Source organism: Epinephelus lanceolatus, chromosome 15 (genome assembly GCF_041903045.1).
Source record: "Epinephelus lanceolatus isolate andai-2023 chromosome 15, ASM4190304v1, whole genome shotgun sequence".
Classification (NCBI taxonomy): domain Eukaryota; kingdom Metazoa; phylum Chordata; class Actinopteri; order Perciformes; family Serranidae; genus Epinephelus; species Epinephelus lanceolatus.
Window position 1 is genome coordinate 20,241,672 of NC_135748.1, and position 26,359 is coordinate 20,268,030.

Consider the following 26,359-nt stretch of genomic DNA (forward strand, 5'->3'; position numbering starts at 1 on the left):
GAGGAGGAAGAGATAAGATGAGATGAGAGCAGGCAGCTGCAGTGGCCCTGAGTCGGGAGTGGGAGACTCAGAGAGATGAGAGTGGTGGTGGACTTGTGTTTTAGTGTTTAAAAGTAAGTGAAAGAGGGGGGAAAGAGAGTAAAACAGAAATGTGATGTACGTATCGACTGAGAATAGAGGAAGCACAGTACTCTCAGTTCCACGTCTGAAAATCATCTGGAGTATTACACGTCTTCAAACGTTACTGTATAACAATACACTGCGCGTAATCTTGCCAAAGGCGTTTTTATCAGGATGGATACCCTTCGAGTTACATTGTTTTTCCTGTCCTAGGCTCCATATCTGTCACATGTCAAAGGCAGCTGCAGCCGCTGAATATTTCACCCGACTATCAGGTGAATAGCGGAGATTGTTTTTAGCCTCACAGGAAGAAAGGCCATTTGTTCAAATAAACGCATAAGGATTCTCACCAGTGGTGGATCCTCCGATAGGTCACATAGGCGGGTGTCTAGGGTGCCACCAACCCAAATCTACATTTTGAAAAAATCAAACATAAGGGAAACATGTTCACCTCATGTACCTCTATTCCTGTCAGTGAGGCATTGATGGGTATGGTGGAGCTGAGGTGCCAGGGCACAGCACAAAAAGAAAAATAAAGACGAAATTTGCACGTATTATTTTATTGTTTGTTGGTTATAACTGTTTGTTAGCTCTGTCGTTTACTTCCTTGTTTGTAATATATACAATTTTTTTTGGTAGGGGGGCTTAGCTTGCCCAGGGTACTGGATCTGCAAGGTGCGGCACTGATCCTCACAGTGTATTCTGGTAATATGTAATAAATGTTTACGTGATAACTGACAGACTGTAACAGAAAGCCAATCGGGGATTTGCTCTGTTTTATAATTAATATGTAGGAGATGAGTCAAGGGGTGATAAATATCTTATCTACTCTTTAACCTGTAGGACAGGAAGATAAAAAAAAAAATCAAGCAGTGACATCCTCTTAATTTAATTTATAAAGATCATAATTAACGACCTGCAGGCTGCGGGAGACCCCATTTCAGAATGGAGACAGAAAGGGCCTCAGCCATAAGAATAAAGATGAAGTTTTCATTGAATTCTGAATTAAATCTCAAATATCAGTAATTTCACAGAAAAGGTCAGCTCTAATGGAGTTCCTCCCTGCTTTTTAATATCTCATATTTCTCTTGAAGGAGTCCACCTGGTGTGACGTGGGCCGCTAATTGTGGCCGGTTAATTAATGAAACCATCAGGTGTTTGCAAAGGCAAACAAAGAGCCAGGCTCTCCTAAATCATCTGTGCCCTTCGACATGGTTATTATCCGGCGGCAGGTGAACCCTAGCCTTGACGCATGACAGATTAGATCTTCTCAGAGGATGGTCCGTCCATTTATCTGCCTGATAAACTCAGAGCCTCTCTCCATTTTCAATCATCAGAAAGGAAATGAGATTAACAATCTAATGATGCCAGCAACCCCCCACACGCACACACACGCACATGCACACACACAAAACAATACTCATAAGCAAATGTCTATTTATCGTAGCTTTGATTATGAGCACGGGAAAAGGCATCTTCAGTGATGTATGATCAAATTATTATTTATGATATATCAGAAAACAGGGAGCTCTTTTTATTTGATGCGAGGATCCCATTCTCTCAGTTTCAATTCTGCCTGCTCTGCTGTGTCCCTGTTAAATCACACGGTGCGGCGTGGGTTCACACTGTTCCACAAAGGTCCGGGCCTGTTGTTTCACAGCTCCCATACCTCAGACCTAAATTTACAGTGCGGGGCTTGTGTACTCCCCTTGTGGGTCAGCCCCTCCCCTGCTGTCCCTGACACGCATAGCAAGCATCCCGGTCCTCGTAAAGCTGACATCTTCACTAAACTATGCTAACAAGGCCGTAGTGATTTGTATATGCACAGCCCGGTGGCACGTGGCGTTGGGGGTTGGGGGCAACGTAGAAGAAGGTGGGTGGAGGGGGGGATTTACTCATGTGGCGAGGGCAGCTAATCAAAGCGCCGCCACATGCAAAGGTTCCAGTGTGCACCACACAGACAAACACACATGCACCAGCAAAAACACATATCTGAGGGTCCACATAGCGTAAGGTGACAGAGGAGGCAAAGCCGGGGTCCAGGGAGCAGGCCGTGAAACATTTCAGCTCGCAGCACCGTAGGATTTATAGACTTCAGGCTGAATGGCTGGTGCAGGTGCAGAGCACAGACAACTGCTCCGCGCTGCCGATGCAATATATTACTGAGCAACAAACATCAGCCACGAACACCTCTTATTATTTAAGGCTGTGTCTTTCAAAGGTGATGAGCTTGAATGGTGAGAATGGTGCAATCAAGTTGGGGGTTTGAATGTTGTTTGTGTTATTTACGAGAACTGGAGGGATGATAAATTGAATTCATTTGTTTTATTTACCTCAAGTTGATCAAGATTAAGTAGAAAGCAAACAACTGATATATTCCGAAATATTATATACTACCAGTGTTGTAGTTGAGACCACCTAAACCGAGACCAAGTCATGACCAAGAACAGAGTGTATCGAGACTGAGACAAGACCAAGGCTTTGAGGGGTTGAGAGCGAGTCAAGACCGAGACCAGACCAGTACGAGTCCGACCCTGCAAGCAGTGTTGGGACAGTTACTGTGTGTATGTATACAGTAAGTATACCATGAGAAACTCCTGGATAAAATAATCAAAAGGTGTTGCAGAGGTAAATTTTATATGTGGGGATTTTTTTCCTTTGTTTTCTATGAGCAAACAAACACTAAGGAGCTGAAATCAACTTAACTATCTTTATTCAATGCTTTTTGCACAGACAACTTAGTGATATCCCCACAGTTGTGGTCTTGACCTGTCTTTAAATAAAATCTCAAGTCTCTCAAGAGACCCAAACAAGACCCAGCAAAAATGCGGTCGAGTCCGAGACCCTCTTGAGTGCTACAACACCTCATTCTACTATACATATACTGTACAAAGCTGATATAAAAAGGACAGAATGAACACATACAGGTGCCTGCATTAGATCATCAGTATACGTGTCTGTTTGTCATGCCTCTGCTTGTGTCTATTAATACCTGTAGTTGCAGGCTGGGGGGACACGGACCTGTCTGCTGCTCACTCGCTGGTGATTGAAGGTCCTGTGTGCTCTTTTACTGCCCGACAGGTGAGACTTATTTGAGGGCATCGATGAGAGCAGTAGCCCAGTCGTGACCCAGCCGCCGCTAATTCGAGAGACTCACAGTTAAAATTATATTACACTTCATTAAAACACACTTCTTTTTTTTTATCTGTGTAGGAATGACATTCAGGAAGTGCTTTGTTAATAAGATCATTCTGCTTAAAGATCCTCAACTTTGAAGTGGTGCTGTGTGCATGGTGCGTTAGAGGCAAACGTCAGTTGGGCAAAGGCGTCTGAAAGGCTCTAGGTGATGTTCTCACAGTGCTGTTCTTCTGTTTTAGCCACTGCGCATATTTTAGGACAGAGCAAATGTGTTGCTTTTTAGCCATGCTAGAGGTTCTGGGTATGGCATTGTCAGTGTGCTGGGTCGTCTTCATATCTCTGAGAGACCTAAAACTAATTTGCAAATGTTAGGATGCTAACGGGCTACACTAAGATGGACAATTCCAGGACACACACCATTTCTGAGCATGTTTTTATGCACTGTATGCTGTGAAAAAGTGTAGTACATTTGTGGAGGAAGTGCTCAGATCTTTAACTTGAGTAAAAATAGCAACACCACAGTGGAAAAATACTCTGTTACAAGTAAAAGTCTTGCATTCAGAACGGTGTTGACATCAAAAGATACTCAGAATACCAAAAGTTAAAGTACTTATCATGCAGAATAGATAACATTGGATTATACATGATGATGATGCATTTGAGTGTAAGCATCACCAGTGTTGTAGCTTGTAAAGTTGGGGGTAATTTCAACTTATTTATTCGCGGCTCTGTTGAATATTTAATAGTAATTGGTCTGTTACGTCATACACTGGTTTATTTCTGAATAGTAGACCGCTGCTGTTATTGACAGAGTGTTGCTATGGACACAGTTTTGATCATAGATGCTTATGACAGATGCTAATAAAATCATTCTTAAATCCATATTTGGGTCAATTTATCAAGTAGATGTGACTGTAATAAGATGGATTATGTGCAGTGAAGGGGTCATTGTAAGAGCCATTTGAGCACATGTTAATATTTGGTCAGAATTTCTGTGTTGATATGACATGTAATATAGGTTATGACGAGAAGCAAGAAATGTAGTTGAGTTTAAGTGCAAAGTAGCATATAATGGAAAAAAGTCAAGTACAAGTACCTCAGGACTGAATTTAAATGCAATACAGTGTTTACACAGGAAGAATGACTCAATGAAGTCAGTATGCATACCACATTTTTTGAGAGCACTTTTCATGGACACTTTCATTCACAATGTGATTGAGGTCCAGCAGCACATGTATTCACCTGTTAGTGTAAAATTGTTACGTACATTAATTGTTGATTAACTGAACAACAGTAAGAAGAATAGTACATACTGTGTGCCGGGAGACTGTAGTTTGAAACAGGAACTATGTCCACTGTCCCTCTGATTCAGATCAGCAACCATGTGGTTACAGTACGCTCCCTTCAACCATGAACTACTACAGTATTTACAGTCTTGGCAGGACAAGAGTGGGAGGTCACTATGACATGCAGATTCAGTGAGCGGCTCCAAGATAAACTTTGTTTGTCTCACACACATACCTACAACTTACATATCATAGTTAATCAGAACATTGCTTATCAGATAACCTTGTGGGTCAAAAAGTCATGTCCCATGTCAAGGTAAAGACACTGCAGAAATAAATGTTCGTCCTAATTGTCATTTCATAAAATATTCCTGTCTTAATTCTAAAATAAAAAAACGCCCAGAAGCTTTGCTGAAAATATCTATCTGGATCATCAGCTGTTTCAGGAAAGATAAACATTTTAAAACTTAAGATAATCTTTGTCACCATGTTTGTTCAGCTCAATCTCTCTGACTGTAAACATCTCTCTCCCTGTCTCTCTAACTGTCTCTCTGCCCGGGGTCAGCAGGTAGCGAGCAGGCAGAAGTGAATGAGAGCGCGCCTGATCTCCTGCTAGCGATGTTGTCAGCGTGGCCCTGAGTGGGCTGTATGGAACTTCTGTCAGAGGGTGTCAAATTTCCACAGCCCACACTGTGGCCCTCTGTCCTGCTCGTGGCTGCATCTCAATGGGCCCTTTGATGGGCCACCCGAGGCCTTTCATCATGCACCTCACCACGGAGCACGGGGCCCCAGGGGGGGGCTCGCACCGCACAACACCTGGCAGGTATGCAAAACCACGTGCCTGAGACAAAACAAAAGCCACTCTGTCAAACGTTTATTGAAAATTAATTTCCTCTCCCCTGTCTTTTTGCATTCATAAAACAGGACGGAAAGGAACAGGATGATGTGGGGCAGCACTCAAATATGTGTAGTCACAGGAGATACGACTGAGCACGGGCAATAGGTCATTAAGATAATCATAAAACTCACTGGTTGTATAATGAAGTTAAATTTAGATTAAGATCTGACACAATTTAGTTTCTGATCATTTTTCATATGGAAAATCTGTTGGTGTTTGTTAAGCTTGTACACCATGTGATCATTAAATGTTTGCACAGGTGGGACGATGATGTAATAACTGAATGCTATATAAAAAGGAAAGTATTAACACTGAAGTTAGGAGGTTATCATGTGAGAGCACAAACATCTACATTCATTTTAAACCACATAAAACTAAGAGCACACTGTAAATTGGACAGTTGCATCTGCCTCAGGTCTTATCTTTCTTGGCCCTCTCCAGTTCCCATACACCTGCCCCTGCTTCCCCCTGCCTGCGCTGCCCTTCTACTCCTTTACCCCTGCCTCATATACAGCAGGCCCATCCCTGGGATCATCCTCTTCCTCTCTTATCTACAGTTCAAAGCCCGTTGACTGAATTATCTCCGGATGGTAAGAGAGAAAGGAAACAACTGTCGGCAGCCCTCAGTCAGCCGGAGAGAAACTCTCCTCCAACAGCTGCTTGGTTAACTGGTCTTTACTGCCTAATCCCGAAGGTGGAGGGACGGGAGCACAGAGAGAGAAAGCGCAGTGTAAGGACACATCAGCGTCTGCACACGGAGCTCTCCACAGACAAACGGGTTCAGTGTTTCCTCTCGGAGAGAGCAGTGTCATGAGATAGTGGATGTTGGTAGCGAGAGCGGAAGCTGAGGTCTCAGGTTTGAGTGGCCACAGAGAGCGCTTGACTGAGGTGTTGAGAGGAAAGGTGTGGAGGACGGGCCCACAGGAGGACGGAGGGTAGATTTAACTGCAGCACTGAGGGGAAGAAAGAACAAGCGCTGCACTACAGGATGAGTGGAGCCTATTGAACACAGGACACCTGTGGTCACTGATCAAAGGCAATGTCTCTGTGTGTGTGAGGGTACAGAGCTGTATCAGCCATATTGTTCACATAATCAGGTACTCAAGAGAATCTAACCTCAACTAAGTAAAAGTTTACAGGAAGGTTTACACGTCAGTTGTGTCTCTACTGAAGTTTACAGTCAGCCAGTATGAAAATACAAGAGGTCAACACACAGAATTTCTGGTGTTACAAACAATTATTTTCTCAAATAATCGATTAGTTGTTTGGTCAAAACATGTGAAAAATGAAAAATGAAAGTGAAAAATGTTGATCAGTATTTCCCAAGATGACGTCCTCGAAGGTCTTTTTTATCCACAACTCAAAGATATTCAGTTTATTGTCACAGAGTGGTAAAGAAACCAAAAAATATTCACATAAATGAAACTGGAATCAAAGAATTTTCACTTGTTTTTCCTTAGAAATAACTTATTAATTGATTATCAGATTAGTTGGCAATTCATCGATTAATGGTTGCAGCCCTAGTTACCAAGTGTAACCAAGTCCTTTAACTTGAACACAAAAGGTGCAGTGAGCCACCAGTGTAAGTGGTATTTAGTTTACTGCAGTATGAGATTTTCACTGTATTCATAGTTGAAAATGAGGATTTTGTCATGTTTGACTACAGTTATTATGCTGGTAGCCATGATGATTTCAGCTTGTTACGTTTTAGTTTTCCCATATGTGCTTTGGGAATAGTTTTGTTCAAAATAGGCATGTATGGTGTCGTACTGACATTTTATGCTGTCGTTCTTCATTGCCAACCACTGTGGTACGCGTGAACCTGAGGTATCTGACTGTTGCTCTATTCTAGCATTCAAATTTTTTATAACTTTGTCAATCTATTTGTTACTTATTGAGGTCTTCAAGCACCCCAGTGAAAAGCGCCAAATTCTGCCTATGCAGTTTTAAAAGATGGAAGTTTTCTAGTTGAGCTGAGTTGAGTTGAGTTCATGCTTGCCATGGGCCCTCAGCTAAAGTATCACATACAATAAGGGACCCTCTGTCAGTCATTTTGAAGGAGACAGACACAGTCTTCATGTGCTTTGTCAATGACTCCTCAGACTGCTCTTTCTACGGTAAAATGATGTTCAGAGTCAACTAACTATAACTGTAGCTTCACTTAAACTATCCTAAATAGGATAATACTAATAAAGGGACCCCAGTAGATGGTCCTTGTGTGTTAAATATCTTGGTAGGATGAGGGTTAAGCACACTGGTTTTCTGCTAGGTAAAATATTTATCAGTCCACTGATTTGGGTTTTACTGGCAACCCTTACCTCTCCAACAATAAGTTTACACACTGATGCTACTATTGGCTGAAAGACAAGTGAGTTGAGTTGATACTAAGGTGTTGCTCAGGAGTGGGTTATAAGCTAAATTAGGTACATGTTGACCTTTTGGAACCAGAAACACTTGGAAGAAGAAACACCGCTCTTTGACAGCCGCTCTAACATTGCTTTATCAGCTTGATATAACTTCAGCTTTTCGAACAAACATCAATAAGTTTCAATTACCATTTCCCTTGCCTCACTGTCCCTTTAAGTTCTACCTATTACCAGCGGGTGTCCTGAAGCATATTCATATGCATTTAAAAACCCTACACATTTACACTGACGACATCAACACGACCAGTCAGCATAAACGTTTTACCGCCATATGGCCCGACCCTTAACTACAGTATGGCCTGTTAGATACAGTTGATTTAAAGAAGCCCAAGTCCTCCACATCCACATAGATCTCCCCCCTGGCCCCCTCGTCTGTCTTGGCTCTCTGGCACACAAGGTCATCCCCTAGCCAGTCACGACACTCCAATTAAGGCGACTGATGGACGCAGCTAATTGGTAGGATTTATAACCTCCTTTTATTATGCTTTATGAGGAAGGCAAGTGGAGGGCATTACCATTTATAGGCCCCAGGCTCCATGCTGGATCACTGTCATCCGCTACTGTCCAGCCTGACTGCTGAATACCGCAGCAGCCTGAGTAGCCTGAGCTGAGACTTCCAAGTGTCCCCTCACCTGGTCCTGTTTCAGCTTTTCATATATTTTGGGAGAAAAACACTCCTGTGCGAACTCCAAAGTGATACATGGAGGAAAAAGAGGAAGACTCCAAACACAGGATGACTGAAATAGAGAGTGAAATGGGGAGTTAAAGATAGGGTGAAGCATGGAGGGAGGCTCCACGGGGCAGGAAGGCAGGAGAAGGCAGGCAGGGATCCCATAATGAGTGTGTGGTTATTGATTGTATTGTCAGGGTGGCTGACCAGGGTCCCGTGTGCTATGGGCCCCAGTCCATCTGTGGACAATGCAGTCAGTTACACCTCACTGCTCCGTCTAATAAAGAGCAGGCAGATTGATGTCACCAGTATGGTTGAACTCTACCTAACACTCACCAGCACCACTCAGCACACACACGGTGGCACACATGTACAGCGGGACAGCCGTGAAGCAGGGAAATTATTTTCATTTCCTCTCCTGGCAGAGAAAAAAGCACAGGAGTATAAAAATCCTCACAATTATAATATATATATATATTTTTTTGATAAATTTATTAAATAATATAGCTATCAGGTGTGTTTCAACCATAACAGGTCAACTTTGTATATTTATATATATTTGATTTATAAAGTCCCTGCGATAGTCTGGCGACCTGTCCAGGGTGTACCCCGCCTCTCGCCCGATGTCAGCTGGGATAGGCTCCAGCCCCCCCGCGACCCTCATGAGGATGAAGCGGTTAGAAGATGAATGAATGAATGATTTATAAAGTATTTTGATCTGCTTTCTTTGTTTTTTTACACTTCTAAACTTGCAACTTCATAGCCCTTCTAAATCAGAATTAAATAAGAATTATTGTTTTAAATTAAATGTGTATTTTGCAACAGTAGACCTCTTTGCAACTTTGAAAAATAAATTTCTACTTACAATGAGTGCTTTGAAATGAATAAAAATATGACTTTTTGTTAGCTTCATAAGATGTCAACTACATCAGATCTTACCTCTGACACACATTATGTATGTATCTATTTTAAAAAATTAAATAAATCACTGGAAGGTTGGCCCATTACAAGATTTAACTGTCAAGACTTTGATTTAAAAAATATATTTTAATAATCATCTTCAAATATATTTTCCCGGCTCAATTGAAGAGGAAAAAAAAAAGGTTTTGCTCCATTTTTTAAGAATGACTTTAAATGTATGTGTTAATTATTTGACACCAAATTGTTGCCTAGTTTATAAACTGTCATAAAATAGTGAAAATGGCCCAAAGTGATATTTTATTGTTCATGTCTTTATAGCAGTAAAGATTGACATATGATACAAAAAAGGCACGAAAATGTGAAATATAATGTATGTTTCAGAGCTAATATATTATCAAACGGCATTGGGCAAAAAAAATGCATGCTTTACAATTGATTTAGGCTATAAAAAAAACTCCAAATGTAACACTCCCATAAACATGTTACTTGCAACTACTTCGCATTAACAAAAACAGGAAAGTGCAGTCTGCCAAGAGATCTCTACATCTCATGAGAACACTATGACACTGTATCCATCAAGTACTCTCAGAACAACCTACTTTTTCCACCTGCTAATATATCAGCAATACACATCAGGAATCATTACACGTGACAGTAGTGGCACTCTCAGCTAAATGACTGAAAGCGTATCAGGTCAGGACCCTTCTTTAAATGATGAAACAACTGCAGTGGTAATGAAGGGTCTGTGTTCTGCTGGTTAAAGTTGCCTCCTTTAGGAGGAAGTCAGCGCCTCCACCTGAACATTTGGCTGCACTCAAGCCCCCGTAGCCTCCGTGTGGCAGCAGCACGAGCGATTACTCCTGCGCAGCCAGCCAAAACACAAAAATCAATAAACAATCTCAACGTTTCTGAGGGCCTTTCGTCTGACTTAATAAATGTCTCAATCCACTGTTATGACTTCATTTTGCTTTAACGTCTTCTTCATGTGCATCTTTTGCTGATCAATTAGAGAATGGAGTGCCCCTTCTGTCACGACACCTGCCCTCCATCCGCTGCTGCTGCACACACACACACACACACACACACAAACACACACACATCACATGCCCAAGCACAAGGTGAACTGCTATTTTAATCCTTGAAATGAGATACCTTTTGAAAGCACTCACTTAAATGGCTCATTAGAGGCACTGCCATCCACTCCTTTCAGGTTATTCTACATCTCGTGTTCTTGTGTGGGGTCATTTTATCTTGTCTCGATTTGACGTATGATTTTTTTCATCTGTGGGTAAAATTTTAGCCACTTTCTCTGATAGAACTCCCATGGAGCAGTGTGGGGCTCGCGTGCAGCCAGGTAACAAGACGTATATGTAGTCTAAGTGTGCAGGAGAGGCACCATTTCCTGGCTGTCAGTGGCGATGACGACCGCTGCATCTTCCTCTTCAGGCTGCTCCTGCTGTCACAGGCCCTAATCCTGGTGCCGCGGGGATGACAGGTGAGTGGTGCCAGAGCCCGTGGTCTGTGACTGGAAGCTCCGGGAGAATTTCACGTGCACCCCTCTCGTCTCCCATCGATTCTGCCACTTCCCATTATTGTCAATCAGAGCGGCACAGTCTCCACGGGAGGAGCTGTGCATCGGGCGATTGCCAGGGCAGCAGGGTTCGGAGAGCAGCAGGCAGCACGCCTGCCAGCCACTCCACCAGCACGGGGGCCACCAGGGGCCCCCTCTCAAGAGGCTGCCTGGGCAGGATGCCACAGCTAAAACTGAAACCTTTCGCTTTACAACACATAATGCACATGGCTGAGAAGCGCGGAGGGGTGAAACCTCTGGAGCAGCTTTGTGTCGACAAAAGGGCCTCGCTGCAAACACAGTTTCACAGGGCTGTCAGCAGGAAAGCATTGCTGCTCTCTCAGACGTGACTGCCTTGTTAGAAAAATTACATAATAACAATGACAGGAATAATGGAACACAAGTGAAGCACTGTTCTGCAGGTGAAGGAAGGTTTGGGAGGTGGCTGCTCCATGAGTGAGCTTCCAGTGTGGCCACGTCCCCTGGTGGCTCCTGACCCTGAGTGGGCCACCGGCGTGGTGCCGTGCAGGCGTTCTGGTCAGGTAAGGCAACCATGCGGCGGCTATAAGCCCTGGAGATTGATGGGAGTGGTGCCCTCCCTCCCTGCGCTGTAAAAGATTATCCGCTCACCCGCTGGAAACAAAGCTGTGATGGAAATTCGTCTCGCATCATCAGCAACAAAATATCTACACGGCGAAGCGGGAGTCTCTCATTTTTCATGGGCTATATATTAAATAAAAAAAGGCATTAAAGAAAAAGGGAAGGGGGTGGTCTGAGTGATAGCACTAGTTAGTATTTTTTTTTAAATGGGCCATTTGAATCAGGGAGATTATACGGTTTTTATTGGCTGTCAGGAAACACAACTTTCTGCGTACTTCACCCGCTGAAGCTCGTAACGCTCTGATTAGAATGCCAGCAGAAATGAAAAGGGATGGTGCTGGTGTAAAGACACGGGAGAGGCAGCAGGACAAGCACAGATGCCCTGGAATCTGCTCTCCCTCAAATACACAAGAGGACCAACACATGCACGCCAATAAAGCACACTGAACGAATGAACGGGCCGCACACACGAGCTTCAGACAGAATTTATACACCAAGTTTCACAGTCAGATCTGGTGTCAGAGCCTGAGCTGTGCCTATTCTGAACCGGATACATGAGACACATCAAGCAGAGTGTTATCTCTTGCTAAGTGAATATTGCATTCAGCTGATATGTGATATTTGAATTTCCCATTAGGGGGGGAATGTGTGTCGGAGTGAAAAAGCTCAGTGATGCTTGCTCATTTCAGAGCAGGCACTGAATGGAAACCTTGCTTCACAGTTGCAGTGTGTCATGGTGGTGATAAGGATGAAGTGATGGAAGGGGACTCCTGAGAGGCTGACTAGTAAGAAAACTGACTGCTGTTACTCACAGGGTCACCTACACAGGAGCTCCCAAGTCAGTTTGAAGACTAACTATTATTTACTAGAAACTCAACCTGATCACAGTGATCTTCTCCAGCAGATTGAAATCGGTCATTATATCGACTCGAGACACTCCAGTCTATTCACGTCTGTCAATTTGTTCAAACTCGGCTTTCAATTTCCCATCGCCTAGAGAGAGTAAGAAGGGGTAACGTCAAACTCCCAAACATGACAGAGCTGGCACTTTCTGACGAGAGGAAGCCATTGATTTTTCCTCCATTTCACCATCAATCTGGTGGAGAAGAGGTGGCTGTGGGTGCTCAGACAGCTGATGATGTGATTTGTAACCGTTGGACCACCGGTGAGCGGAGAGAATTGCTCCCACTCTCAACACGTGGCAAAGTGACTACCACCATCTTCAGCATTCAGCCGCAAGATTAACAGTGGGGGATCTACTGATAATCTCCATCAGCCGATGGAGTATTTTCACTGTCAGCCACACTGACATTTGTATTCAACAGGACCGCTGTCAAATCTTGTGGGGCCAGTGTCACTCCATTGTGAGAAGTATTCCAGAGCAGCAAGAAACAATTAGTTTCATTATCGGATAATCTGTTCATTATTTTCTCAATTAATAATTTAGTCTATAAAATAGTGAAAAAATGCCCATCACAGGTTCCCAGAAGCCAAGGTGGGATTGCTTGTTTTGTTCTACCAGAAGTCCAAAACCAACAGATACTCAAGCTATGATGATATTAAACAGAGAGGCGCAGCAAATAATTTCATTTTATGTTATCCATGCTGGCAGCAGCTCAGTGGATAGCAATGTCGGATTGTTGGTCATTCTGTCCACCTCTTTAGTCAGACAGAAATATCTCGACAACTAGAGAATGGATTGCTGTGAAATTTTGTACAGACATTCATGGTTCTCAGAGGATGAATCCTAATGACTTTTCTTGTTGTTCCATCGTCTAACTAAAGAGTCCCTGTCTGCCTCTGCATCCTAAATTTCACTTGACAGCCATTAATTTGATCTACTTTGCAGATGAATGGCTGAGGACCCAAGGAAGTGCAGTGTCAAGTGCGCTCTCTTGAGATCTATGGGACATAATTAGTAGTAGTACTGTTACACCCACCGCTAAACAGCTTGCTGAGTACGCTCTCCGTCACTTGCTATAGGACATGCAAGAACAGATGAACAAAGAAAGACCACAGAGACCAGAAATATTAAACTGTAGCAAACTCAAACATTGTTAGCATCTGCATCATATTCAAAATGAACGCTGTTGTTCCTGAAAATAGCCTGGTCCCAAATAGCTAGCTGTTAGTAAATGACAAGAGCACTCTCAAGGAAGCGCAGTGTTGAGTGTGAAGTTGTTTGACTGAGCCGTTCTCGAGAAATCTGCAAGCGGCAATACAGCAGACCAAGCAATATGCCCATTCTGAACAGGCACATTTTGAACGGGCACTGCACAACTGTTTTTAAATTTGTATTTCTGAGTGACATTTTCTAGTACACATATTCGTGTCTCCTCAGTATAAATTAAAATCACTCTGGTGAAACTTTACCTTTTCAACTAGTTCCAACCTAATGACATTCCTATCAGCTGTAGGCTACTTTTTTGTTTAGTGATGATTAGCAAACATGCTAACACACCAATCTTAGATGGTGAACATGATGAACAATACACCTGATTACAAAAAACATGTTGGCGTTGTTGTTCATATGTTAGCATGCTGATGTTAGCATTTAGCTCTGTAGACTGTAAAAATAATAGACGAAGCTATCGTGGTGTAACCCATTGTTTTGTGGACTCCCGTTTAGAGGCCTTGAGTTTGGCACCTTGGCTGTCGCCATCTTGTTTTGTTTTTTTGCCAGAGGTGACCATATATGGACGAGAGGGCTGTGGAGGAGCGAGGGGTGGATCTGGCTCACAGAGTGCAGCAAGGCCTTGCAGACAGCCTGTCACTCAAGCACCCACCCAAAAATAATTCACCCCTTGTACAGTTGTCATGAAGGTTGAAATTAGCTACAGAACCAATCATTATTTGTATCAGGCTGTAAACATGTTTATTTCTGCTGTTAAGTTTCGGCATTTTAATATGAGGGTTTATGGGAATATACTCTGTTTTGGAGCCTGCTTCTAGTGGTCATTTTATGAACTGCAGCTTTTGGCACTTCAGCATTGGCTTCATTTCTTTCTTTCTTTTTTTTTGCCTTGCAGGTTGCTGCTTGGCATGGACCTAGACTTGTTTCTTGGTATATTACTTAAAGGGATAGTGCACCCAAAAATGAAAATTCAGCCATTATCTATTCACCCTCATGCCGAGGAAGGCTCTGGTGAAGTTATAGAGTCCTCACATCCCTTGCAGAGATCGGCGGGGGGAGCAACTAGCACACCTTATGGCTGACGGCGCCCCAGACTAACATCCAAGAACACAAAATTGAAACCACAAAATATCTCCAACACGCTCATCCGTAGTGATCCAAGTGTCCTGAAGCCCCAACATAAAAAGTTGTTTCGAAAAACGTCATATGAACTGTTTTTAGCCTCACTGTAGCCTGTAGCTCTGACTGCTTCTCTGTGCTCCGCGCTCATGTGTGCGTGCTTGCGCGAGACCAGCGAAAGCATGAGCTTTGCTTACCCGTGTTTACATCACATGACACGTGCACCGCAGGGGGAGACAACAGTAACCACAGTAGCTAAAAGATAATTTGCACTACGGTCTTTTAGCAAAGGACAGCCCAACATGTCTGAAGACTTTGAAATTGAGGAGGAACAGCATTTCTTTTTTGAGCTGTATTTGTTTGAGCCCGAGTAAACGGACGCGGAACTCAGGCTACTGGACAAAGCAGCCGCCGCAGCTCATGAGCCTAACCCTCAGCCAGCCGCAGAATACCAGAGTCGACCACTGGAAACCTGGTGGTGTAATTGTTTCAAATGCAAAGCATAGTCAACGGATGAGGAAAGTCTTTGCTGCTCAGACTGGGAATTGGTGATGCCTTCACTTGGGAATCTGGACATCAGTACTGACGAGACTGCTGCTCTTCAGAGACCGTGCATCACCGATCACCCTGAGCGTGCACACGTGAGTGCGGAGCACAGAGAAGCAGTCAGAGCTACAGGCTACAGTGAGGCTAAAAACAGAGTTCATATGACGTTTTTCGAAACAACTTTTTATGTCGGGGCTTCAGGACACTTGGATCACTACGGATGAGCATGTTGCGAGATATTTTGTGGTTTCAATTTTGTGTTCTTGGACGTTAGTCTGGGGCGCCGTCAGCCATTAGGTATGCTAGCCGCTCCCCCTGCCAATCTCCGCATGGGATGTGAGGACTTCACCAAAGCCTTCCTCGGCATGAGGGTGAGTAGATAATGTTGTTAGTTGATTAATAGATTAATCAGCTAGGCCTATTGTTTCAACACAAATGCATTTGATATCTATGTCAGGGCAATAGCTTGTCTAAAAAATGGTTTTAGAAGAAAAATACTTTGAGGTGTCCTGTTGCTGGAGTGGTTACAATGCTTACAATAAACCCTAACTATGACATTCCCATTTCAATACACCGTCTCTATCAGTGTTTCCTTTCTATACTGTAATACTGCTAAATTAAGAACAGTTTGTACAACTTTATAACCTTAATCTCAAGTCACATCTACACGTTTCTCACAATCATTATCACTCATTTATTGGACACAAATTCAGCATTGGAAATAAACACATACTGCAGTTTTTCCATGAATACTTATAACATGGAGGAATGATTATAACATCACCGATGACATGAAGGCATGACCTTACATCATCCTTTTAAAAAATCCCATTTATACCATTTTGAAAATACACAAATGACATAAATAGAATTACAACATCTTAAAACAGCTTCTTACTCATAACAGTACATAATTATGTGCATACAGTTTGTTTAAAAGCAGAGTATCCACCTCATACTGATAATTATTTTGACACACCACCATCATAGAAAACAGCTGCTGCATAAACTCTGCACTGCAGGTTTGATTGAATTTTACCATTGTAACGTCTAACATCTAGTGACATCGTGCAGGCTTTCTAAGGGAGGAGTAATCCTCTTTAGATCATTTGCAAAGCAATTAGGCATGCCTCCACTGCTATTAAATATAAAGATAACAGCCTATGAGATAAGATGCTATTTGTACTACATATCAAATGTGGATAGCTGCCTAAGAGCCCTGATATCAGGAAGATATATTTAAATCCTTGTAAATGAAATTAAAAAATACGACAGTAAAAAATTAGAAAGACATATCTACTGGACTATCTATCATGAAATTGAATTTATGAATTTAATGTCCTTAGACCTAAATCCTCAATTAATGGACCTATTATTATGCATCACATTATAAATACTACACGTTTTATACAGTGCAATCACTTTAAAATGCATGGCTTCATGGATAATATCAAGTCTGACATTCCATTGAACAAGGCAAATATATAAATACTTTTAGCTGCCAAAAAAACACAAGGTAATGTAAAATACATCGATCATTGCTAGTGCAGAATCGCCACACTGACAGTCACAGGAAACCCTGACCACACAAGGTTGGATTTCATCGTGAGAAGGGTGACGGGATCAAACGGGATCACTTTTGAAACCCAAAGTGAGTTGAACTACAGTGACTCGCAACATGCATTTGTCAGCAGGAACCAGAGAGCCTCTTTTGCATGTGTTTCTATCATCACTACACACTACACACCAAGAACAAACGCAACTGACAAGAAAGTAGCCAAAAAAAAAAAAAAGGCAAATTCCCCACTGACCTGTGACCCATGGGAATCGAGGGGCTGCCCTGCATGCATACAGAGGAGGTTCAAACAGAGTTTATGACTGCATTATCTCTCCTCTTCCTCATCACCTCTCCACCCATCAGTGGACACTAGAAGCCACTATGCTGGAGCAGACAGACCAGGCATCACTCATTCACTCGCCTCCTAGGTGCCTTTGTCAGGTGATTGCTGGCGGAAAAAGGAAAACAGATCAATACATCTCCCATGGGCCTGACAGGTAATCTTTACCTGGGATGAAATATGAGTGGTACCAACCTGCTGGATTCCTTAACTGTAACAGGGCAATTGACTGGCTGCACGGAAGCCATTCCCCCACTTCCTGGCCATTGGAAATACATTTTGGGGCATACAGTCTGGCTGAGATGTCATTATGGTGACTGCTAATTACCAGAGAGGCAGGCGAGGTGATCCCCCTCCTCCTGGTAATGGAACTGTATCCGAACTGATACGTCTTCCTGCCCTGTCAATGCCTTGGCACCAAAACACAGACTGACGGATAGGGCAGCGGCGAGAAGCTCTCCTTAAAACACTACACAGTCAATACTTGTCATCGTGTCCAGGGGCATATGTCTTGAAGATGCCACCATTGTATTTATCAAAAGCTTCTTTTTTCTAATTATGAATGTATTCAGTCTGGACCATGTATTACTGGTGTGGGAAGAGCCCACGGTGACTCCCTGGCCATGCTGTAGCAGCGGTAGCAAGGGATGGGTGGAGGTGGGGGGGTACTCTCTGCCTCAACACTTTGACTGATACCCGTGGCAGGATGTCTTGTGTGAGGCATCCATTTAGACGAGTGTGCACACACAGCATTTATAAATGTCATCCCTGGCCAACATGATCACATAAAGCCTTCTCAGACGGATTATTGCAGACATATAACTCACATTAATTGGCAAATCTCATTCTACTAAATGCGATTCTTCTCTTAAATAAGGCTTTAACGTGTCTGAAAAAGACATGCAGAGTGTAGCTGATGATAATGCAGTCCATTTCACTAAAAAAGGTATCTTGCAATCATTAGAGAAAGTGCATACCTCTGACTTTTAGTGCTGGGAAGATTTCAGGTAAGCTTTCTTTAAAAGCATGAAACTTCAGCACATTACTAAATTTACTCTGCTTTTTTGACTGTAAAAGACACCAGCAGAATTTACATACAGGAGTATGTGTCTCTGTTTTTACAGACCGTTATCACCTGTGTGGTTTGGGTCAAGCAAAATTGTATTTCACTTGACTCCTATATGAAAATGCATTTTTCTGCGTGTTTACCAGCTCGGAGAGAAGTGTTGTGTTTGATCTCACTGTATGCTGCCATTGATCTTTTAATGCATCTGATGCCGAGGGAGCCGGGGAAATGTATACCCCAAGGGTAGGTGAAAATACAGTGTACGACTCTCCTCTCCTGTCTCAGACTGCTCCTCCAACTCCCTTTCTGCTGGCTCTCTGCACAGCCCCAAAAGCAAGTAATCCTCCACTGCTGAAAAACAGGCTGTTCAAACAGATTTGCAGCTGGCCTTGAACTTAAATACATTTGGGGGAATTTGAATATGGAAGGTAAGCTAAAGAGAACAGAGGCGGCCCTCTGAGGACGGCGACTACACTCCCTCTGTGTTGTGCTAATGAGCACCTTTGTACAAACTGTAGCTTTTCAAATCCATGCTAATAGGAGGCCTGTACTTTGTGTGGCTCTCTACCGGTGGTCGCCTCTCTGAACCCAGTAGCAGCATGTGGTAGCTAAACATTCTGATGCTCTCCTGTCTCGGCGGTAGCTACGTGCCGCCAGCACAGCCACTGTCGGCTGCCGTAAAGCAGAGCAGGCTCCCCACCCCCGGCCATCCGGCTTCACCTGACCATCCTCCCAGTGCTCCCGCTGACAAACGCTGCGCTACTAGAGTGGACATAATTGTTGGGATTGTGTGGTAGCAGGTGGCCTGGAGACTGTGTGTGGAAACAGGAGGAGCCGTTCCAGTCTTGAGTCAAACGAGGAGCCTCTTGAAGCTGCTTTGAGGAGATGGCAAAGGGCTTAACAAGGCTTGATTGCATTAACATTTGTCATGCTTAATACACTACCTGGAAAGACTGGATCTAGCAGTAACATGCTGATTTGAGGAATAATGATGTGCTTTGTATTTTTTTTCTTTGTCATAAAGTTTGTGCAGCAAGAGGAGTTTTGGCCTGTTCGTTCTCTGGCACAATAGCTTTTTCTTTGTCACTTAGGTGTGCATGTCGAGTCCCCAGTCCCGCTCAGGTCTCCTCATGGTCCCCCTGGAGGAAAGATAAACTCTGTGAACCTGGTGCACTTGGTCCCACAGCCTCAGGGGTTGAGGTGTTACTGGCTCCCTGTGCCTCTTCTCGCTGGTGATCCTTATGAAATGGGTTGCTAGCTGCAGAGAGGAGAGAAAAAAAACACATATCATATTCTGGACATGTAACACAACACTGAGGACAAACAGTAAAAGATACTCGCATAAATCACATTTTCCTTCACTGTTTCAATGGACAGCCTCTCGAATAAAAATTAAATTTAGCCCACGACTCATGGATCGCTCGCTGTTTTAGGTATATTAAAATAAAACTTTGAAGCAATCCTCTTCTAATAGGTTAAATATTAATGAGCTTTTGGTCAAGTGAGCCAAATCCAATTTGGCCCCATATGACTTGTGGACATGGTTATTAAAAGGCCAATCTGTGCTGCTCCTATGGCTTAACTTCCCCCTCTCTCCGGTTATGCAGTGTAAGGAGCTGTATGTTTTCAACTCCATTCATCACACGTTCACATCTCACTGACTTCCTTCCTTTTTAAAGATCCTCTTTCTCTTGATCTTGCTCACCTTAAAAGCTTTTTGTTTGTGAGAATGAGGGGAAATATCTGAAAGAGAAAAGGGGCCAATTTTTGCAGAAGACAGAAGAACTCTGAAACAATTGCGCTCCCTAACATGCTTGATAAATAAATCTTTCCCGATCTCGCCCAAAAAAAAGTTAGCGGCGGTCACACAAGACATTTGCAAGGCAGTCCCAGAGCAGAGGACAAGGGAACTAGAAGTGACATTGTGGCTCTGGGCTGTCTCAAAGGATTAGGCATTACAGCATTCACTGGCATGTGCTTTTGCTCCTTCCCATTATATCTGCTTGTGCCTCTTTCCAGATGACTTCTTCCCCAAACTGATCCAGCGGGCAAGATAATTGATTAATATTTCTTGAGGGAACGATGACTAACCGTTGCTGAGTTTCAACCCAAACACTCAGGTTAAACATGGTCAAAAGCTTGGATCAAAATTCAGAGGTTTCCATATTTGACAGATACACAGAAATGGCTGGGAACATTTAGTTTGTGAGTGTGTTAACATGCACAGGGCATACCAGATACAAGCCTCTATTCTAGGTCAAGGTCACAATCACAATAAGCAGTTTATACACAATTTTACATTGTGATCAAGGCAGCAGATATAAGTAAACATTTGACAACACAAACCAAAGCTTTACTAATGTAAGGAAAGTGACATTATTTCAGTTTATCGCTGCACCAGTACTCAGGTTTCTCATCTTTAGCTTATTGTATGGTGGAAGAAGTACTTTACTTACAGTATGTAAAAGTAACGATGCAATAATTAAAAAGACAAGACAAGACAAAATTCTGCAAACAAAATTACATTTCAGTAAAAATGTGTAAAAATGTGTTAAATGTATTTATTGAAGCTTTACACGACATTCAGAGCATATCTATGCTTCAGTCTGATTCACATTGTCTGCCCATGGTTTGTAGCATAGAGATGAGCTGGCGGCTAGCAGCTAATGGTGCTGACAGAGCTAATGGAGTTAACTTGGGAGGAAGTTGAGTGTGGTGACACACTTAACCGACAACGACGTCCCAATATCATTAGTAACCAACTCACATGCATTAACATGCATGAGCAGCGGGACCGTCTACCACAACAAAGAACAGAGAAGCTCAGATTGAAACGCACAGAGGTAGCCTGACTTCATTCTCTGCCCAGGACAATGACTCCACTATGTCTTTACATAACAAATACCTGCTTGCTGCTAAATTAATGCTCTAGATGTCATATACAAAACCTTTAAGCCCAGTTCAGATCAATGATTTGCTATGAGACTAAACCGTTCAAGAATTCAGAGAACAGTTGCAGCCGTGTGAACTGGCTGGTCTGAGCTTGACTCGAGCCAGCTGATGGTACAACCTGCGACTCAGCTGGTCAAATTGCTGGCGGCTGGTTTTCAAACGTGAAGCACGTCACCTGTTTGAATAGCAAATCGGCTTGTAGTAAAGTCCGCTGGTCAAGTCAAAATGACCGCATGTTTGCCTGCCGTGCGGCAGGTGCTCCATCCTCACCGAGGGGAAATCTAACACTGGTTCTATATAAGAGATCACAAGCCGAGAAGTATCTAACAATACATTATATTTTATAAGAGTAATAAAGTTGCAGAAAATTGAAATACTCAAGTAATGTGCAAATACCTCAAAATTGTACTGAAACACAGCATTAAACACAGCACTTGGGTAAATGTACTTTGTTACTTTCCACCACTGTTTGTAAATAACATAAAGCATTCACAGACAACAACTCATTAAAGTTACAATATATCTATACATTAATGTGTACAATACAAGATCATTTAAAAATGATAAATGTGAATTATCAACAGCTTAAATTAAACATAGTTTAATTTGGTCAGAACACCTACACTGGTGTTACATCAAGGTCGATAAAGACATTACAACGTAAAGGTTTTCTGTCAATGGGAGAATTACAGTACACGCATTTATTGTGGGTGATAATGGGAGGTTGAATGGAACCATCTTACCATCTTAATAAGCTCTCATGTGATGCTCTCTAAAAACAATCATTACAGGGCTTCCTGGAGCACTCCCCTTCCCCGTGTTTATTAATCAGCTAATTACACATTGACAGTAATGGGCCTGCTGATTCCCACACTTAAATGAACAGGGCTGAATAGCTCTTTAATGATTAGCCTTTGTGTTTCTCTCTCCTGCTCGCTCTCCTTCTCTCTCTCGTACACACACACACACACACACACACACACACAGACACATCATTCTTTTCACAATTGAAAAAATAGGACATTCAAGTCAGACCTCCTGCTGAGAGGGTTTGCACACAGGCGAGTCAAGAAGCCCCTGACAGACTGAGCTGCTAAAAACAAATCTGTCTCCACAAACAGAAAACAATTAGAGTGGTTACAAAGGCAGTGAGTTCATGGTTACACTATGTCAACTTGTGTGGGTTTCAGTGTTAAGCTCAGCCTCCAGCAACAGCGAAAAACCACCGTGAAAGTTTGGTGGAGCAGCGCAGGCAGGTGCAGGTGGAGATGGAGGAGATGTGGTGGGGGGGGATTTGAAGGACGCGAGCAGGGTGCGGAGTGGAGCCGGAGAGGGCGAAATAGTGCGGTGGGCTGCATTTCTGTCAGCAGAAGTGATGGCTGAGTGGTAGCGTTATTTGTCTTGTGCTGCCATACGGCCCTCGCACCAGCCTGGGCATTAATGAGAGGGGGCCGGACCGCCGGGCAGGAACACGGCGGGCCTCAGACGCAGGTGATCTGTCACACAGCCGTCTTGCTTGGGCAAGGAGACACATGAAGACAGAGGGGAGAGGAGAGGAGGCAGGGCTGACCGAGGGGCTGGCCTCCACATGGGCACCCACATATGGCACTTTGCAACATATAGAGATAACACACTCACAGTCTGACGGGGTTAAACTAACTGCCTATTTACTCCAAACTCTAAGTCTTACTGAAATGTAGCACGCCGAATAAGTTTAAGTTTGGGTTTATTACCATCGTCCCTTTATAGAGATAAAGATGAAGGGCATTATACAGGAGGAGACAGCAGGGGAGGAGTAAAATTGCAATAATTAATTAGTCTGTGTGTGAGACCAGCCAAGGCTATTAAAATCCATCAGGATCTTTACACATACTGATTCATCTTTGCCTTACGAATAATTCTCCCAAAACTGTGGAGTGTGAAGAATGTATTAAATTCCACTTCCTGTGATTTTCAAAAATGTACTAGAAATACAAATATTTCTAGAAAATATCAATATTTGTAGAAATAGGACAAAGCCCAAATAAATCCAGTTTAAAGGGACAGTTCACCCTCAAATCAAAAATATATATGTTTCCTGTTACCTGTGGTGCTATTTATCAATGTAGATTGTTTGGTTGTGAGGTGCCTAATGTTGGAGATATCAGCCATAGTGATGTCTACGTTCTCTCCAATATAATGGAACAAGATGGCACTCGGCTTGTGGTGCTCAAAGCGTCAGAAAAGTACATTTGAAAAACTTAAAGGCAATGTCTCTTTCCAGAAATTATGACCTGGTTACTCAGGATAATCCACAGACCTTGTTGTGAGCAGTTTCATCTAGGAACTACTTTCTTTCTACCAAACTACACCCGCCCAATGTATCACCGAGCAAGAGGAAGCAAGCATCCACTGCTAGCTCACCTTGCACCACTGAGCTAACTAATATTATAGCCCTGGATGCCGTTAATGTTTACAACTAATGCTGTCACGTGCCTCTCATCCATGAGTAGATGCACGCTTCCTTCTGTGTTGTGATGCTGTTGGCAAGTATAGTTCGGTAGAAAAAAACAATAGTTCCTACATGGAACAGGTCTGTGGATTATCTTGAGTATACAGGTCATGATTTCTGGAGGGAGAGAGACATTGCTGTTGAGTTTTTTGCTTTTTTTTATTTTATTTTATTTTTTTTGTGCTTTAAGCTTGAGTTACATTATATTCAAGAGAAGGCGGCCACCCTTATGGTCGATATCTCCAACACTCAGCAACTCACACCAAAACAATCTCGATTGATAAATAGCACTACAGAAAAAAAGGGAAAATGTGTTTTTTTAATTAGTGAAATAGTCCTTTAAGTCTCAATTTTAATCTGTATTTTTAATAATAACCAATAACATATAATAGAAAACAGCATCTCTTGCTTTGTATCTAGAAAAGACTTGTTGGATTGAGTTGGCTTGTTGAATTGATGTTGGTGAGAAAAGTAGAAAATGGCCAATTTAAGGCTGAGAAATGGAGTGGTCATCTAATCCAAACAGATAGTTGGATAGATAGAAGTTGTTGTGGCCTTTTTTTTTCCCTTCACAACCAGCTTCAGCACTTCTACGGCAGTGCTAAAAGGGTAAAGAAAGAAGACAAAGCAACAGCTGGGTACCGCCTCAGTAATTCCCCATGGAGCCCTGGAAGACACCTCTAGCCGCAGACCATTTTCACTCCTGATTACAGAGTTTCAAATCAACCACTAACACATACAACAATCCACTTCCTCCAGCCAACTCAAACAAAGACTTGGCTGTCGTGTTCACTAAGAGCAACACGCTGCTCCTTCTGCTAAATGCAGCAAACAATCTTTCCATGCAAACAAGATGTTTACCAGAAAACAAGTCCACTCGACAAATCACTGAATCTGATTTTGTCTCTGAACAAATTTATGTCAGAGTGGCAACAAACCAAAATTTGTACACAGGGAGTGTGAAAGCTTGTCAGAGTGAATGTGCATCTCCTGGCAGTGGTGAGATTACTGAGGAGAGACATGGTGCAGCAGGCTGCCAAAGTAAAGATTTATACAGAGCAGTTGCAGCTGCAGAAACTGACATTGGACGACATGGGATGCATGATAAATCATGGTGGACAGGGGGCACTAGACTCCAGAAGCAGGAAAACACTGTGAACGGGGCTGAGGGGGGATGTGCCAATCAGGGACTCTTCTATTCAATTTAGGAAACAGATCATGTTTTAGTCGCTTAATCCAAAACACATACAATAAAATATCCCAGAGCACCTTACCGCATCTCCATTAGAAAAAAAACATGTTAGAAAATACGGTACTTGTTTAAGTAATATACGGTAACTGCCCTATTTTATAATTTGCACAGATGACACTCGTATATTTTTTTAATTTGTGGAAAAAGAATAAAGCAGTTATCATGTTTGTGTAAGATTTAACACATGTATTTTCCCCCTCTTCCACCTTTTAAAACAGACTGTGGGTCTGTTAACTGTCGGGAAACTGAGGGATGCCCCTCGCTCCGCGTGTTGAATATGAGGGGTCCTTAAGGGCCAGGGGTGAATCCTTTTTTACTTTTATGGGAAGTGGTTCAGCGCAGGGGAGGTGAAGGACAGAGTTGCTGGCCGTTCCATCACTCAGTGCAATAAATGGATGCAATCTGTATCCAAGTAAAGCATTGGCTGTTTTTAAATTCCACCTCTTTTATCCAAATGAATGATGGACCCTGGTACAGTGCACTGTGCGACAATATTAATATACATCAGAGGCCTGCACCCCTCACTAAATCAGGGAACCACCAGCATTTGTTATTTAAATGACAAACAGCAGCTGCAGGAGTGGAGCACAGAGAGGGGACGCAGAAGAAAAGGTGGACAAACCAATTCAGATTTCAATCCGGCAAAGACACAAGGCCCCGAGCCATGACTTTAATGAAAAAAGGCAGCTCCACTGGTCCAAACAGACACAACGGCTGCTGCTCAGAGGCCACCTCCAATGGGGTGAACTCCACATCACACTTCTCTTCTTTCGCTATTAACTGGAAGCTCTGACCTTAACACGGCTAACTACACTTCCCTCTGCCGTTAACTCACCAAATATCTCACATTTTGTTAATTTGGTAGAATTATAAAGAAGACTAAGAGTCTACAGAGGAGATACTTAACTTGCTTTGCTTAGGGGCCACGTTTGCAAAATGACAGGAAACAAACATCAATGATATTTAGCAATATATACAGTATAATTAATGAATTACCAGTTTTTACCCTTTCCTGTCCTCAGTTATTTTTGCCAAGAGGCACATCCAGTCGCAGCAGCCCCGAACATGTCAGGTATATGCAGGAGTGTTTTGGAACATATTCTGAGCTTAACCAGGGTAGGATCCCCTGGACATCCCTGACAGAGGTCTGGGGTATCTTCCCCTGCCACTTTTTTCATGATAAACAAGTTTATTTTTATGCTTTTTTTATGCTAACATCAGCACGCTAACATGCTCAGTGGTGATGCTCACATGCTGATTTTAGGCAGGTTT

At 42.8% G+C, this 26,359-nt stretch overlaps 2 protein-coding genes across 3 annotated transcripts in view; both read right to left on the reverse strand.

Annotated features, from left to right (window-relative positions):
- esrrb (estrogen-related receptor beta) overlaps positions 1-17,365 on the reverse strand; it is a 96,519-nt gene extending 79,154 nt beyond the window's left edge. Inside the window, exon 1 of one of the 2 annotated variants that reach the window (XM_033643149.2) lies at positions 17,240-17,365. In XM_033643149.2, coding sequence (XP_033499040.1) covers positions 17,240-17,274 — 35 coding nt within the window. In that variant the 5' untranslated portion in view covers positions 17,275-17,365. The remainder of the gene's footprint in view (positions 1-17,239) is intronic. The other variant, XM_033643146.1, reaches the window with a different exon arrangement.
- The window catches only part of LOC117267312 (G patch domain-containing protein 2-like), a 29,989-nt gene continuing 19,728 nt past the window's right edge, over positions 16,099-26,359 (reverse strand). The window contains exon 10 of the mRNA XM_033643154.2: positions 16,099-19,650. Within this exon, the coding sequence (XP_033499045.1) occupies positions 19,511-19,650 (140 nt within the window). The 3' untranslated portion in view covers positions 16,099-19,510. The remainder of the gene's footprint in view (positions 19,651-26,359) is intronic.